At 32.5% G+C, this 15,012-nt stretch overlaps 3 protein-coding genes across 4 annotated transcripts; all 3 read right to left on the reverse strand.

Moving 5' to 3' along the window:
• Positions 1-509: 509 nt before the first annotated feature.
• Positions 510-14,696, reverse strand: LOC108825568 (uncharacterized protein At4g00950). Of its 2 annotated transcripts, none has more exons than XM_018598881.2 (3): positions 14,282-14,599; positions 1,140-2,104; positions 510-931 (listed from the first exon to the last, which is right to left on the reverse strand). In XM_018598881.2, exons 2-3 carry the CDS (start codon positions 1,941-1,943, stop codon positions 869-871), a joined length of 867 nt encoding a protein of 288 aa, XP_018454383.2. In that variant the 5' UTR covers positions 1,944-2,104; positions 14,282-14,599; the 3' UTR covers positions 510-868. The 2 variants fall into 2 exon arrangements, with proteins under 2 accessions (XP_018454383.2, XP_056851385.1); XM_056995405.1 differs by having other exon boundaries at positions 536-915; positions 14,282-14,696.
• Positions 5,014-5,975, reverse strand: LOC130500390 (uncharacterized). Its single transcript, XM_056995406.1, has 2 exons — positions 5,819-5,975; positions 5,014-5,722 (listed from the first exon to the last, which is right to left on the reverse strand). Exons 1-2 carry the CDS (start codon positions 5,971-5,973, stop codon positions 5,113-5,115), a joined length of 765 nt encoding a protein of 254 aa, XP_056851386.1. The 5' UTR covers positions 5,974-5,975; the 3' UTR covers positions 5,014-5,112.
• Positions 9,674-11,535, reverse strand: LOC108825058 (uncharacterized). The gene is made up of 2 exons (XM_018598400.2): positions 10,205-11,535; positions 9,674-10,118 (listed from the first exon to the last, which is right to left on the reverse strand). Exons 1-2 carry the CDS (start codon positions 11,341-11,343, stop codon positions 9,674-9,676), a joined length of 1,584 nt encoding a protein of 527 aa, XP_018453902.2. The 5' UTR covers positions 11,344-11,535.
• Positions 14,697-15,012: the final 316 nt, after the last annotated feature.

The following is a 15,012-nucleotide window of genomic DNA, read 5'->3' on the forward strand; positions in this document are numbered from 1 at the left end:
TGCCTAGAACCGGCGATGATCTTTCCAGTGTCAGTCTAGAACAACTTTACTTAAAGAAAAAATAAAATAAAATTGCCTCGTAGTGAGATCGAAACCCAACACTTCTCGGAGATTTATTTATTTATTTATTTTTTATTTTTTTTGGGCAAATACTTCTCGGAGATTTATAAACCCTCAAACCACCATACTAAAAAAACTTTCTTAAAATTATGCTCCAAAATTTGTTTATAACATTTGGCGCCTTAAAATCATTTGGAAATGATTTGTAATATACACAAAAAGTTGGCCAAACCACTTATCATTGCTAAATTGGAATCATATCTAACTTAGTAAAAGATCTGAAAACTTCCCTTAAACCCATAAATTTTTTTAACTCATGATCTTTGAGTGATAATGCTACTACGAGTCTTTGAGAGAAATCCTCACTCAGTACGAAACACACCGGCTTGGCTTTGTCTTGGCTCAGATAGACGACTGTTTTAGTGATGTTAAACTTTCAAGTTAAGAGCTTTTTTAAAGGAAGCAAATATGATATAATCACTTGGGTTACATATAAAAGAAAATCTCCTTTGTTTTCTGGTCCAAATAAGCACAAACATGATGTGAATATATATATCCCTTGGACCCATAATCATGATACATCGTAGACTTCTCTCTTTCTCTTTACAAAAATTCCAAAAACATTTAAACCATCACAAACACAACAACAACGACAAGCGTGAAAAAGCTGGGCTTCACACTCTTTTAATGATAATGTCATTTGAAAATTTTGAAAAAACTAGTATCATAAACCAAAGGGTTGGAGGAGACTTGCGAAACTCAGAAGGGTTTGACGTTTGATCTTTCAAATCTTTGATAGAACAGAATCTTAACCTGTAGACTTCTTGTTTTTCCATGGAACCACTTGCTTTAGTCCTGCATACACATTCGTCTGATCCAAACATAAACAACGTTAACAGCTAACGTATTCTACACTTCATGATATAATATATATACATATTACACATAGCTCTCATCCATATGATATTTCAGGAATCTTTACTGAAAGTCTAATAACATTAATTTTATAAATATTTATGTGAGTTAACATATGGTTTTAAATAGTTTAACTGAGGCAGAATATAAAACAGCGGACTTACCCAGAAGTGAGACTTTGAAGAGGAAGGTGGTGTAGGCAGAGTAGAGAAGCTCCCTGTTCTGCTAATGTTTGCAATATTCACTTCACAAAACCTGCTGCTTTGGCTGCAAGTAATACCATCACCATCTCCATAGTCAAAGCTTTTGTCTTCTCCTTCTTCCTCCTCTTTTCTTCCACATACACTCTCTCTGTCCACTGAAGATGGAAACACATAACTACCTGTACCAAACTCTGTTTTTCTTTTCAAAGCTCTTCTCCTGCTAAACCCAAAAAACCCTAGTCCTCTTCGCTTCTTCACAAGAGCCAAAGAGCCACCACTACTCATGTTCTGCTGCTTGATCTCCTCATCAACATCATCTAAATCACCATACATGTCACTCCTGAAAGACCCATAACAGTCACCACTACCTTTCATAAGCAACCTAAAGGAAGGTGAATCCAACCTTCTTGATCTCGTCATGCTGTAAGGTCCATCAAAGACAGTGATGGGTGAGTTCAGTTTGGTAAGTGATCCTCCATCCTTTTCAAGTGAGTGTAGCCTTGGTGGTAGCTCCAAGGACTTGTGGGTTTGAGGAGAAGATGACGAATAAGAAGTTAATGGTGAGGAAGAGGATGAAGAAGAAGAAGAAGAGTGTTGCTTGGGCTTGCCGGGCTCTTCTTCCCAGCTAAAGGGGACAGACGCTGCTATGGAACTGTGAATGGGTGATGACATAGAGTGGCTGTGACTGTTAGGTTTAATCGGTAGTACCGGTAGTTTCATTGCTGTCAAGTTCTCTTGTTGCTCGGCTTCGTTTTCTGCTCCCATGGTTCTATGTGGAAGTTGAATCTCTCTCTCTCTCTTTGTTCTCGTTTCTTCTCTGACGTGTGTGTGTGTCTTTTATATTTACAAGTGTTTTATGCTGTGTCTTCACTTGAGGGGTTTTCTCCCTATTTCTAGTGTTTCGTGTAGATTTGGGAGTCAGTGATCTGTACAGTAAAAGGACAAGAAAAAGAGAATATTTAATTCAAAACATACTTTAGCATTTTTTTCAAATTTAAAGACTAAAGATTAGCAGAATATGTATTTTTACCACAAAGATGCAAGTTGAAAGCCAAAAGAAAAGAAAAAACAGAAAAAATGATAAACAACAAATGTCTACAATATTTCAACTTCTAAAACGTCTCATCTTATCTTATCTACACTACGGGTTTTACAATGTCTAGTATATAGTTTACTTCTTTTTTTTGTTCAACAGAGTATATAGTTTACTTATGTGGTATTTTAATCGATTGGGAAGTATTAAAATTTAAATCAATTTACATAGAAAAGAGAAAGTTATCTAGAAACTTGTCTTCGTTAAACAAAAGGAAAATAAGAAGAAAGAAAAGTCGCCGGAAAGTGATATAGGTAAGCTTTAGCAAAAGTCTGGTATGGATGTTTTCGTCAGCCTTTAATTCAAATCAGGCGTGGCAAAGAAACAACATAACATGTTACCTATAAAGAAATATAGAGAACCAACACAAACACCTATCAAAGAGAGACTATTTATGAGAACAGATCATGAAAGCAAAGTAACTGAACAAACAGGAGCCACTTGGACCTTACTCTAGAGCTCGTTCACCTTTCGATCGAATACACATTTCAATGATTGGTAAATGTAGACCCGGTCAGGGGCATAAGGAAATGAACTTGTTATTTAGAACATCACTTTTTTATGGAATAATTTTTTAGTTGTAATAGGGCATTATGGAAATTTTAAATAATGAATAGTGGCACAACTTTTTATTTGAACATGGTTCATTATACAAAAATTTAAATTATCAGACCAGCGCTTGGTACATAAAATTGATGTAAATAATTTGTTGCCAAAATTCAACAAAGAAAGCTTGAGATTTTATGTTGGATATATACATATGTTGGGAATTAGTTAAATGTCAAGTTTGACTTATCTCTGAAGCAAGTGAAGGATGAAGGCAGTCGAAAACGTTTAGGACTATCCAGATAAGTATATTTTGAAAATTACTAATCAATATCAAAATGAGTAAAGTGCTTTTGACCTTTTCAAGCAAAACAAGCGAGCAAAGTAGACTGCTGACAAGTGATGATAAGGGTAGGTGTCAAAGAGCTCCATCGTTATAATACCTGTTCGGAAATTCGTTAGGCGTTCCTCGTACGCTTGGGTTGCGCCTAGCGCCGAATGAAAAAATCGGAGATTTTGCGGGGATTAAACACCAATTTATTTTGTTGATATATTTACATTTGTAAAAGAATACAATAAAGATGGCATGGCCTAGCGGGATTCCCTCCCATCAAATGCTTGAACAACCCGGGTTCGAGCAATAGTAAGTGTTTTTTTGCATGATTTCGAGTTTTTTGAGTTAATGAGGAGTAATTTTGTCATTTCAAGGTCGTCTTCCTCTTTCTAATTTTGTCAGTTCATCGCGACGGCTCTTCAAATATGATGAGTTTTACATCATTTTCCGCCATTTTTTCTCCTATTTCCAATCAATTTCTTAGAAACTTACGTATACCAAACGATTTATAAGCGAAAACGGGTCAAAACTTAAAACTTTTTTGGGATTCCGATTTTTTCACTGAATCACTCCTATTCGCCATGCTTGATGGCCGCATCACGATTTTCCGACGATTTTGCGGCCCTAGGCGGCGCGTTTTAGAACAGGGGTTATAATGAAATGATTTGATATCACATAAGTAGTTATGAAGTGGGGTAACTTTCAGAGTCAATTTGCCATCTCCAAGCTGGCTAATAACTAATTTATACATTATTGAACACATCAGAGAGGACACCGAACATAGCAAAAAGTAACGGTTGACAAATAAACTATGCTACTTTAAATAAACTATGCTACTTTTTCATTAGCATGAGAATCTCCACAGAAAAGAAAAAAATTATATATATATATATATATATAGAGAGAGAGAGATAATAATGCATATATACATGCATTTTCATCTTGATTTTATACCAGCAAGTGCATGTACTTAAAAAGCAGGGTAAAAACGAGACAAAGATGTGTAATTTTTTGTTCATTTTGAAAAGAGAAGAAACATTGATTCAAGCAAGACAACATGTCTCTATAGACACATAGAAATAGTGAAACTACGAACTACTTTAGAATTGGTAAACAATAACAAAAAAAGAAAAAAGAAGGCTGCACGCAGTCCCAAAACACAGTTTTGTAATGTTATGGACTCGATTTGAACGAGCACAGACAATACACAGAGTAATGAAAACGAAGATTCCAAAGAACATTTAAATGTTTTATCCTCAGACTATGAGCCACTTTATTTTTGGAACCAACCTTTTTATAAATTTTATCGGTTGATCCGATCAGTTCCGAAAAAAATATATTTGATACTACAGAATAGATTAACCCGAAAAGCCTGATCAGAGTTTAAAATACCTTTCGACTAATGGTCGGAGATGGACCATCATCTATTATAACCTACAATATAAACCACTTGTACCGAAAGATTGCCACTATACTACCACCGCTTGATTATTTTTGGAACTTTTCTTCATGTCCAGTCTGTTATATTCGTCCCTCCAAATTATAATTGAAAAAACAGACCTAGAGGGAATAAGACATAAAAAGAGGAAAACCATTTCAACTATGTAGAAAAAAGAGTAAAGGAAAAAGAACTTGATGAATCAAGAAAATACCTTAAAGTGTATATTAACCTATGCTGCATGGAAACGGAAGCGGGGACGCGGAAGCGGGGACGTAAGGAAGCGTGGAAGCAAAAATTTTAAAATATTTAGGAAGCGGGGACGTGTTGGAAGCGTGTATATATATATATATATATATATATATATATATATATATATATATATATATATATATATATTGGAACACTAGATAAAATAAAAAAATTAATAATGAAAATCCAACACATAAAACTTAAATACTAAAGTTCAACATGGAAGTTAACAAAGAAAAACTCAAAAAAAAATAAAGTTTAAACTTCAAACTCAAATATCAAGCTCATCGTCGATCTCATTTTCAGCATCTCCACCAAACAAAACAGCTTCCAACTCTGGTTCATCAAGAGAAAGATCCTCAAACTCAAGTCTTCCGAGATTAATCTCATCCAGTGAATCAAATTGATCACCTCCAACATCCCACATACTGCTAGGACCTTCCTTGTAAGCAGAGCTCCTTCTTGATAGAAGACGGAGGTTAGTGTGCACAAATACCAAATCTTCAGCTCTTTGGGGAACAATCTTGTTTCTTATTGCAGAATGAATGAACTTGTATGTACTCCAATTCCTTTCGCAACAGGAAGATGAAGATGGCTGTCCAAGTAACTTGAATGCTAAGATTTGGAGCTTTGGTGCCGAAGATCCATGAACGGCCCACCATGTCAAAGGTTCCAAGATAAACCTATCATGGATCACATCAACACTACCAAAATCCTCCATGCATAAAGAGAAATTAGAGTATTCAACGTTAACCTCTCTCCTTTCATCTTGATTTGGAAAATACTTCATGATACAATTTTTTCTCTCTCTGGTAACATCCAAATCTTGATGTGGAGCTTTTCTACTGTCTTCTTCTGCAAGCCACTCCGAACTATAATATCTGCATTAAACAAAGATATATAACAATTATCAAAAACCAATATTACCATTTTATAAGTTGATAGGAAAACAGAATAAAACAAATTTATAATCTTACTTGGGGTTAAGAGAATGTGCCATACAGTGAAGAGGAGTGTTACTCTTACTCCAGCGAGAAGTCAAAACCGAATGCACCGCATTCCAAAAGACTGAATCTTCATTAAGTTGTTTCCTTTCTTTTTTGAAGATAGCTTTCTTGACATTCTGAATCATACTTTCCCACCATTCATAAACCAAATGAAGAGAACACTACAAGAAAACATGTCTGTTGCAAGGGAAAAAAGCATCGCAATTCCGTTGCAAATCGTGATTTGCAACGAATTTGCAAGGAAAGTCGTTTCCTTGCAAATCCTTACTCGCAAATAAAAAACGCTCGCAATATCCTCACAAATTTGCAACGGAATATGGTTCGTTGCAAATTTGCAACGGAATATGGTTCGTTGCAAATTTGCAACGGAATATGGTTCGTTGCAAATTTGCAACGGAATATGGTTCGTTGCAAATTTGCAACGGAATATGATTCGTTGCAAACTTGCAACGGAATATGCTTCGTTGCAAATTTGCGACCGAAAATGATTCATTGCAAATTTTCGATAGATTTACGAAACACAGTTCTTCGCAACTTTTTGAAAAATATTGTTTTTGCTATTATTTATATTATCAAAATTGAAAAATAAAAATAAAAAAACACAAAATACAATTTTATATTTCCTCGCAGTTCATTGTAACTAATTTTATAAATCGTTTTACAATTAAATCCGGTTTACAAACTAAACCAGAATTAAAAAAAAAAGTAAAACCAGAAAAAAAAACTAAATCTAATCTTGAAGCTTCAAGCCGCGTCTTCGACCTCACCGGATCTCAGATCTTCTTCCTCTCCCAACCTCAAGTCGTGTGACGTGTGACGTGAATCCAACGACTACCACATCTACCACAAATCGTCTTAGTCTTCTTCTAGCAAATCTACCACATCTTCTTCTGCCGCAAAAATTCCTTTATAAGGAACAAAGATAAAGTGAGAACGAAAACACACGCACACAGATAGAAATAGAGAGAGAGAGAGAAAGAGATTACACAGGAGGAGACGAGGAGAGGAGGAACTGTGGCGAGGAGGTGACGATGGCCACGGGCTAGAGCTCGGCAGCGATGGGCCTAGAGCTTTCCATCTCTTCTGTCTAAAAATTACAAGAAGCAAGATTAGATCTGGTGGAGCTTAAAAGTACTTCGTTTGCAACAAAAATATATGTAAAGGGCTTCTTCTTCTACTTACCTTTAACGATTATTTCTGGTGAAGATAAAGAGAACTGGTTCTTGAACCTTATCTGTACACTTTCTCCTTCTCCAATGCTCTTTTGTGGTGAGGAACTCTGGTAACTGAAATGGTAAAGTCAAAATCTGAGAGAGAGAGACGATTGGAAAAGCAGAGAGAATGATAAAGAAAGAAATGTGGGAGAGAAGAAAAGAAATCTGATTCGTTGGATTAAATGTATCTACGGACAAGATTAGAATCCTTGCACATGTGGCTAGACCAATCACAATTTTCCTTGTTTTCTTTTAGTTTTTATTTATCTTTATAAGTATCTTGTTATTAGAGAACGAGGTAAGGTTTAAATTTTAATGGTTCGTAGGTTTGTGTTTCATGATGCACAAAATTTTTTTTTGTTAATTTGATAACTTTAGTAAGTGTTATGAATTATTTTACTTATATTATTTACTTTTTATTAGTATTTAGTGTTTTAGATTTCATCATTATTTTAAAATATACTGATTTTACTTAAAGTTTATAAAGTGTATAATTTGATGATTTAGTTTAAAAAGTGTTATAACTTTTGGAGTGTTGGATATTAGCTTCAGTATATGATGTTTGTTTAATTGTTAAGTTTTAATGTATCATGATATAGAGTTTAGAATATGATATAGGACTTAGAGTACATGAAGGGTTTGAAATATATAGTTTAGGATTTAGATTTAAGATTGAAGAATTTGAGTTTAAAAAGATTAGATTTAGAATTTAGGTTAATATTTGAGTTTTACCATTTATGTTTGAAGATTAAATTTATTATTATGTTATATGATTTAGTTTTAAGGTTTAGAGTTTAGGGTATACAAAACTAATTAGTGATTTGGGGTATAGAGTTTATATATATATTCTAGGGTTGTAGATATAGTGTTAGAGTTTAGATTACTAATTTTTTTTGTGTTGTTTTGTGTTTTTTTTTTTCGATTTTGAAGTGTCTAATGTAAAATTTTAATTTTTGTATATAGTTTGTGATATTATATATATTACAAAAATATTTTTTATTTAAATTTTGAGTTGGGAAAATGATTTTGCGAGGGAAATGCAATGGACCCCTCACAATTCTCTGGCAAAATTTTGATTTGCAAGGAATCTCTTCCAAAATCCTTGATGAAATCCAAACCGTTTAAATTCCGGAAAGATGGACTTGCAAGGAAATTGCAAGGGATCTCTCAAAAATCTCTTGCAAAATTGCGAAGGAATTTGCAACCCTCGCAAATTTGCAAGGGTTTTGCGAGGGTTCCATTGCTAGTCCCTTGCAAATCCATGTCAATGTATTTTAAGGTTTCGTTTGAGGTTTTGTTGTGTTTTCAGACTGTATTACTTTATGTATCTGGTTTCAAAAAAGACCTTATGTGAAAATATGTTTAACATTTTCCAGAAATTTAGTTGATGTATATTAATTACATAAGCTATAAGATTTAGATGTTAATTACTTCGTAATAGTAGTTTCACGAATTAAGTTTATAACCATAATTGATTAAATTTCTGAAAATATTTTTGACATACATTTTAAACACTAAATAGTTCAATAAAATGTGTTATCCGACATGAAACCCAAACCGTTCAAAAGATGGATTTGCAAGGAAATTGCAAGGGATCTCTCGCAAATCCCTTGCAAATTTGCGAGGGAATTTGCAACCCTCGCAAATTTGCAACGGTTTTGCGAGGGTTTCATTGCAAGTCCCTTGCAAATCCATGTCAATGTATTTTAGGGTTTCGTTTGAAGTTTTGTTGTGTTTTCAGACTGTATTATTTTATGTATCCGGTTTCAAAAAACAATTTATGTGAAAATATGTTTAACATTTTCCAGAAATTTAGTTGACGTATATTAATTATAAGGTTTGGATGTCAAGTACTTCGTAATAGTAGTTTCACGAATTAAGTTTATAACCATAATTGATTAAATTTCTGAAAATATTTTTGACATACATTTTAAACACTAAATAGTTCAATAAAATGTGCTATCCGACACCAAAATCCTTGATGAAACCCAAACTGTTCGAATTCTGGAAAGATGGATTTGCAAGGAAATTGCAATGGACCTCTCGCAAATCCCTTGCAAATTTGCGAGGGAATTTGCAACTCTCGCAAATTTGCAAGGGATTTGCGAGGGTTCCATTGCAAGTCCCTTGCAAATCCATGTCAATGTATTTTAGGGGTTCGTTTGAGGTTTTGTTGTGTTTTCGGACTGTATTATTTTATGTATTCGGTTTCAAAAAAAATTATGTGAAAGTATGTTTAACATTTTTCAGAAATTTAGTTGACGTATATTAGTTACATAAGTTATAAGGTTTAAATGTTAAGTACTTCGTAATAGTAGTTTCGGGAACTAAATTCATAACCATAGTTGACTAAATTTTGGAAAAATAATTTTTGATATACATTTTAAACACTAAATAATTTAATAAAATATATTATCCGACACCAAAATCCTTGATGAAAATCAAACCGTTCAAATTCCGGAAAGATAGACTTTTCAAGAAAATTGCAATATACTGTATACACAAGTCTAGTCTCTTGCAAATACATCACAAATTTGTGAAGGAATTAAGAGGAACTAAGAGTGACTTGCAAAGTTCTCACAATACTCTTGCAAATTTGCAAGGAAATATTTTACTCGCAAATTTGCGAGGAACTTGCGAGGTTTCTGTAAATTCCCTTGCAAATCCCTCGCAAAACTGCGAGAGAATAGTTCCCTCGCAAATTTGCAACGAATTTGCGAGAATTATATTTTTTCCTCGCAATTACGTTGCAAATGCATCGCGAATTTGCATGGAAAATTTTCCGTTGCAAATTTCCCTTGCAAATGGGCTGTTTTCTTATAGTGGAAGGTTTATCAGTATCAGCAGCTCTAATTACGCTATAGATGGGCAAAGTGAAAGATAAAGCATATTCAAGCTCCTCCCAAAACATTTCATCTAATATCTTTTTCTTCACAGCAGATGCTCTCTCTACACCGTCTTCTTTATAATCATCCCATTTAGGACTGATCACCATTTGCTGTAACCCGGTCTTTATTTTTTTGAATCTCTTTAGCATCACAACGGTGGACGCAAACCTGTAAAAATAAAAATAAGATCATTTATTCAAAACTTAAGAATATAAGTAAATTCTCAATTAAAAATAAAAATATAGAAAACTAACCTTGTAGAAGCAATTGTGAGGAGTTTAAGATCACAATGCTCAGTGAACATTACAAGCCTCATTGCATGATTCATAATATAATTTTTGATCCAATTCACATCTTCACTGAGAGACTTTATCCAGTAACAAGCATCATACACCTCTTCATTATTTCTTGTGCTCAGTAGTGGTGAACATATATTCTTCAGAGCAAGGTTCAAAGTATGAACCACACATGGTGTCCAGAAAATGGTAGGAAACTTTGCTGAAATAAGTGCACCGGCTTTTACACAATTTGAAGCATTGTCAGTGACAACCTTGACCACATTTTCATGCCCTGCCTCTTTTATGCCTCCTATGATCAGCTCTGCAATCATCTCACCGGTTTTTATCTCACCATGAGTATTGATCGCCCTTAACATCATTGGACCACTCTCATTTGCAGCAATCAAGTTGAATATTGGTCTTCGTTGTGGATCTGACCAACCATCACTGCATATACTCACTCCTTTTTGTTTCCATGTGTTCTTCAAAGGTTGTAAATGCATCTCAATATTCTTTCTTTCCTTCTGAAGAAGTGTAGTTCTCAATGCATTATACCCTGGTGGAACATATCCTGGAATTTGGGAAGCTCGCACATATGAATTGCGGTAGTGAGGATTTCTTGCAAGGTTAAAAGACAAACCACCAGTGTAGAACATCCTAGATACTTCACCATCGCACTGCTCCCTAGCTTCATTATTAAATGCTTTTTCCAAAGGACCCTTTCTCTTTTTTGGATCAGACTCAGTTGCATTAGGAACTTTGTAGCTCATATCATAATCAAGAGAAGAACTAGACATGTTCCTTGATGATGAAGGAAGTGGAACTGGTTTAGTAGCTGCACGTTCTATCCTCTCCTTGCAATCATCAACTAATTTTTTCAGGTTGACTCTTTGTTGAGGAGTAACTTTCAAGCATCCTTTGATTCCTTTTCCCTCTTTCAAAAGATGAGTCAAAACTCTACTATGAGAACCGACGTATGAATTTCTGCAGAATTTGCATTCAAACTTCCATGATCCTCCTCCAGGTAACTTCTCAATTTTCTTCACGTAGATCCACAAGGGTGCTTTGTCATCCACTTCCAAGGACTCATCAATATTTAAAGGATCTTGAGACATCAGTCCTGTAAAAAAAATATATTAGTTTTCTATGAATAGCAATATCTTAATCTACCAAGTATAATATAAATATGCAATTTATATCAACGATTATTAAGATCTACGTACACAGCAATTAATATAATACTATACCTAAAATATTTTTTTGAATTAAATTGAAACTCTAAAAGTACAGCACACATGTTACAGGGACTCACGATTCACGAACAAGTTTTACAAACCACATGCATAAAAGACAAACAAGTGACAACACATCAAACAAAATATGATAATTGATTATTTATCAAGTCTATGAGTTACGTACCTTGTCTTCTCTTCTCTTCTCTGGATAAAGGTTGAAATTGAAAAGTACCAGAAACTGCTCCTTAGTTCTTCTTAAGCTTCTTACGGTATGTGAATTCTAAAAACTGTTAATTTTTTTATTTTATTTGTTAACTAGGGTTTTGTTATTATAATGGGCTAAACGGGTTATTTTAACTTACATATTCACAAAACAAATCAAAATTAAAAAGCCTAAAATAATTTACAGTTTTCTAAAAAACTTGTTTAATCTTCTACGCTTCCAACATCACCATCATCGACGCTTCCAGTTGTGAAACGTGCGCTTCCATGGCGATTCCAAAAGCCTCAAAATCGGAATCGTGATTCCATGTCGATTCCGAGCGCTTCCGAGTGATTCCGGTTCCGTTTCTGCTTCGGAAGCACGAAACGCATGGCCAACAACGATTCCATGCTACGTAGATATTAACACGGATAGTTTCAAATTAAAGGTCAGCAAATCAAACCGTTTGGAGCCGTTTTAGAATAAATTCTCGAAAGTTCAATGCATAACTTCTAGTTCTAGATGACTAGACATTAGTACGCAGAAAGATTACGGAATGTGAAGAACAAGCAACTCACTAATTAATCTATTCTATTAATTCTCTTGTATGACCAGTTGATAAAAGTTATGTCCAATTAATTATTTTTGTATAACTGAATCTAAAGTTAATTATAAGTTACAGCAGTTACATCCGGAAACAGGAAACATACGAGTTACATTTTATTTGTAACTGACTGGACGCACTTTATTTTTTCCTTATCAATAATCAAAATATCAATTATATTTTTTTTGTAACCGGTGCTCTAATACTTAATTTTGGATTGATTAACGTACATCAAGGAGAATGAGATAAGCATCAATACTATTAATATTTGTAACTGGTGGGACCCATTTAACTCTAAGTATAAAATTTAATTATTATATTACAGACATTTTATATTTGTTAACAAATACAAAATAAATAGTAATTTCACTTTCTATTTATACCTCTAATATTACGAAAGAAAATAAATATTATTTTTACCGACTATTATAGTTTAATTATACTTCTTCTGTTTCATATTAAGTGTCGTCTTAGAGAATTTTTTCGTTACAAAATAAGTGTCGTTTTAGAGTTTCAATGCAAAATTTATTAACTTTATTCTCCATTCTATTTTTCTATTGGTTGAATTGTCGGTAATGATGTTTTTATATTGAAAATATGCAAAATTAAATGCTTTCTTAATCCGTGTGCACAAGTCTAAAACGACACTTATAATGAAACAGAGGGAGTAATAAACTTTGATATATTTTACAAAAATCATTATCACACTACAACAACATAATTTACATTTCAGCCTAAAAAAATAGAATTTAGTCAACTAGACATTAATTAATTTACATTTTGAATAGTTTACACAGACATTAAATTTATCAATTAACAAAGCACATGATGTTAAAATAGAATTTAACAAGGTTTAAATGAACTTTTAATAGAAATAAATATTCATAAAACACATTTAGTTCAACGGGTTTTAAATAGTTTATTCGTTTAAAAAAATATATTCTATTAATTTAACAGTATGAGCAATTGATAATAGTTGAGTCCAATTTAAAAAATACATGGAACCTATAAATATAACTGCAACAACCTATATATAAATATTTATATACCGAGATATAACTGCAACAACAACAAAGAAGTTACATAATGATCAATTCCTATTTTTTTAAGAATTTCATATTTTTTATATCGAACTCTTTATCATGGAACTTAAAATCTTATTTTAAATGCTATCTATATGGAACTCCTTATCATACTAATCTCAATTTCAAATTTTGTATATTTTGGCAGCTATATTTTTAGGTTCAGAGATGTGAGAAAAAATTAAATATATCCTAGAGAAAAATTAAATATTCAGAGATATAATTGATTAATTTTATAAAAATTATATTTCTTAAAAAACATAAACAAAAAATATATCCATCTTTTAAGGGCGGATCATAAATTTGGTTCAACTACTTGAAAAAATCGATTTACGGATGCGGGTTATGAGTATTTTATACGGGGTGAGTGCGGGTTGGTAGATTTTGGATTGCGTGTACCCGCCGATCCAAAAAAATATTTAAAAATAAAAATAGAAAAATGTAAACACTTTTTAAAAAAATTCTGTAATTTAAAAATAAAAACAATTTAATTTTTTAAAAATATATAATTTTTATTATAAATATATAGTTATATTTTTATAATAATTAAATTAAATAATTATTTTTAAAAAAATTTAACCCGCGGATAACCGTAAAATTAAATTGGGCAGGTGCCGGTACAAATTATTTGTTTGCGGGTTGTGTGGGTCATATTTTTTGACCAAAGCAAAATTGAAATCCACGAGTTGGCGGGTTCGACCGGCAATATACCGGATCAATTTTTAAATTGCTATTATTTAATAAAATATATTTTGATTAAGATTTATGCACAAATATGATTACAAAGAAAAACACAAATATAATCACAAAGAAAACATAAATATGAGAATTAAATTAAAACAAAAATATACCCACCCTTTAAAGGGCGGGTCAGAATCTAGTTAGTACAAATAAAAGGATTCATTCAGTAACAATCGATACAACCATTACCTTATTTTGTTGTTGACCATCCCAAACAGCTATATATTGAACAGTGTTTTTACTTCCTAAATACCAAAAAGAACAGTGGACATTAGCAAGTCAAACACTAATGTCAGCAAGAAAACCCTACAGTATCAGTTTTTCCAGATCATGCAAAACGAAAACGTTGGTTTCTAGGTTTTCCATTAGAGTTGTTAAACATATCAATGAATCATGTTCTAAGAGCATTATCTCTAATTTATTAATCCGTTTTTATTTATTTAGCAACACCAAAATAAAATTGGGTTTTATTTTAATATATTATTCCATTTTTTAATCCAAAAGATATTTTAAAATGATTTCATTTTTATTTAACTAATAGTTGTTAGTGATACCTTCTACTTAAAGAAATTACCAATTAACCTCAACTATCTTATGTTTACAAAACTTGCATAAAAGTAAAATTTATTTAAATTAAACATTAAATTTTTAAAAAATATAATAATTATAAGACATGATATTTTGGTTCAATAACGAGCATTGTAATATATTTTTTTCATAGATGGTCAACTAATTCACCTTATAATGAATAATGAGTTTTCTTTATCTTTGATTTCTCTAAATCGAGCAAAAAAATTTTTAAATCGGTCATTTCATTGTTTGGACTATACTTCACCGATTTTAGCGATTCCAGAAATGATTTACTGGATTACTAAATTACTTATTTTATGTTATATTTATTTTATATTTTATGATTAGTT

The sequence above is a fragment of the Raphanus sativus genome, chromosome 9, assembly GCF_000801105.2.
Source record: "Raphanus sativus cultivar WK10039 chromosome 9, ASM80110v3, whole genome shotgun sequence".
In the NCBI taxonomy this organism is placed as follows: Eukaryota; Viridiplantae; Streptophyta; class Magnoliopsida; order Brassicales; family Brassicaceae; genus Raphanus; species Raphanus sativus.

What these genes read in the sequence shown, in the direction of transcription:
- LOC130500390 (XM_056995406.1), bottom strand. Translation starts at nt 5,973, where the DNA reads ATGATTCAGAATGTCAAGAAAGCTATCTTCAAAAAAGAAAGGAAACAA. An exon ending in GCACATTCTCTTAACCCCAA is followed by an intron (nt 5,723 to 5,818) that starts GTAAGATTATAA and finishes TGTTTAATGCAG; the next exon opens with ATATTATAGTTCGGAGTGGC.
- LOC108825058 (XM_018598400.2), bottom strand. Translation starts at nt 11,343, where the DNA reads ATGTCTCAAGATCCTTTAAATATTGATGAGTCCTTGGAAGTGGATGAC. An exon ending in CTCACAATTGCTTCTACAAG is followed by an intron (nt 10,119 to 10,204) that starts GTTAGTTTTCTA and finishes TTATTTTTACAG; the next exon opens with GTTTGCGTCCACCGTTGTGA.
- LOC108825568 (XM_018598881.2), bottom strand. Translation starts at nt 1,943, where the DNA reads ATGGGAGCAGAAAACGAAGCCGAGCAACAAGAGAACTTGACAGCAATG. An exon ending in CTTCAAAGTCTCACTTCTGG is followed by an intron (nt 932 to 1,139) that starts GTAAGTCCGCTG and finishes TGTTTGGATCAG; the next exon opens with ACGAATGTGTATGCAGGACT.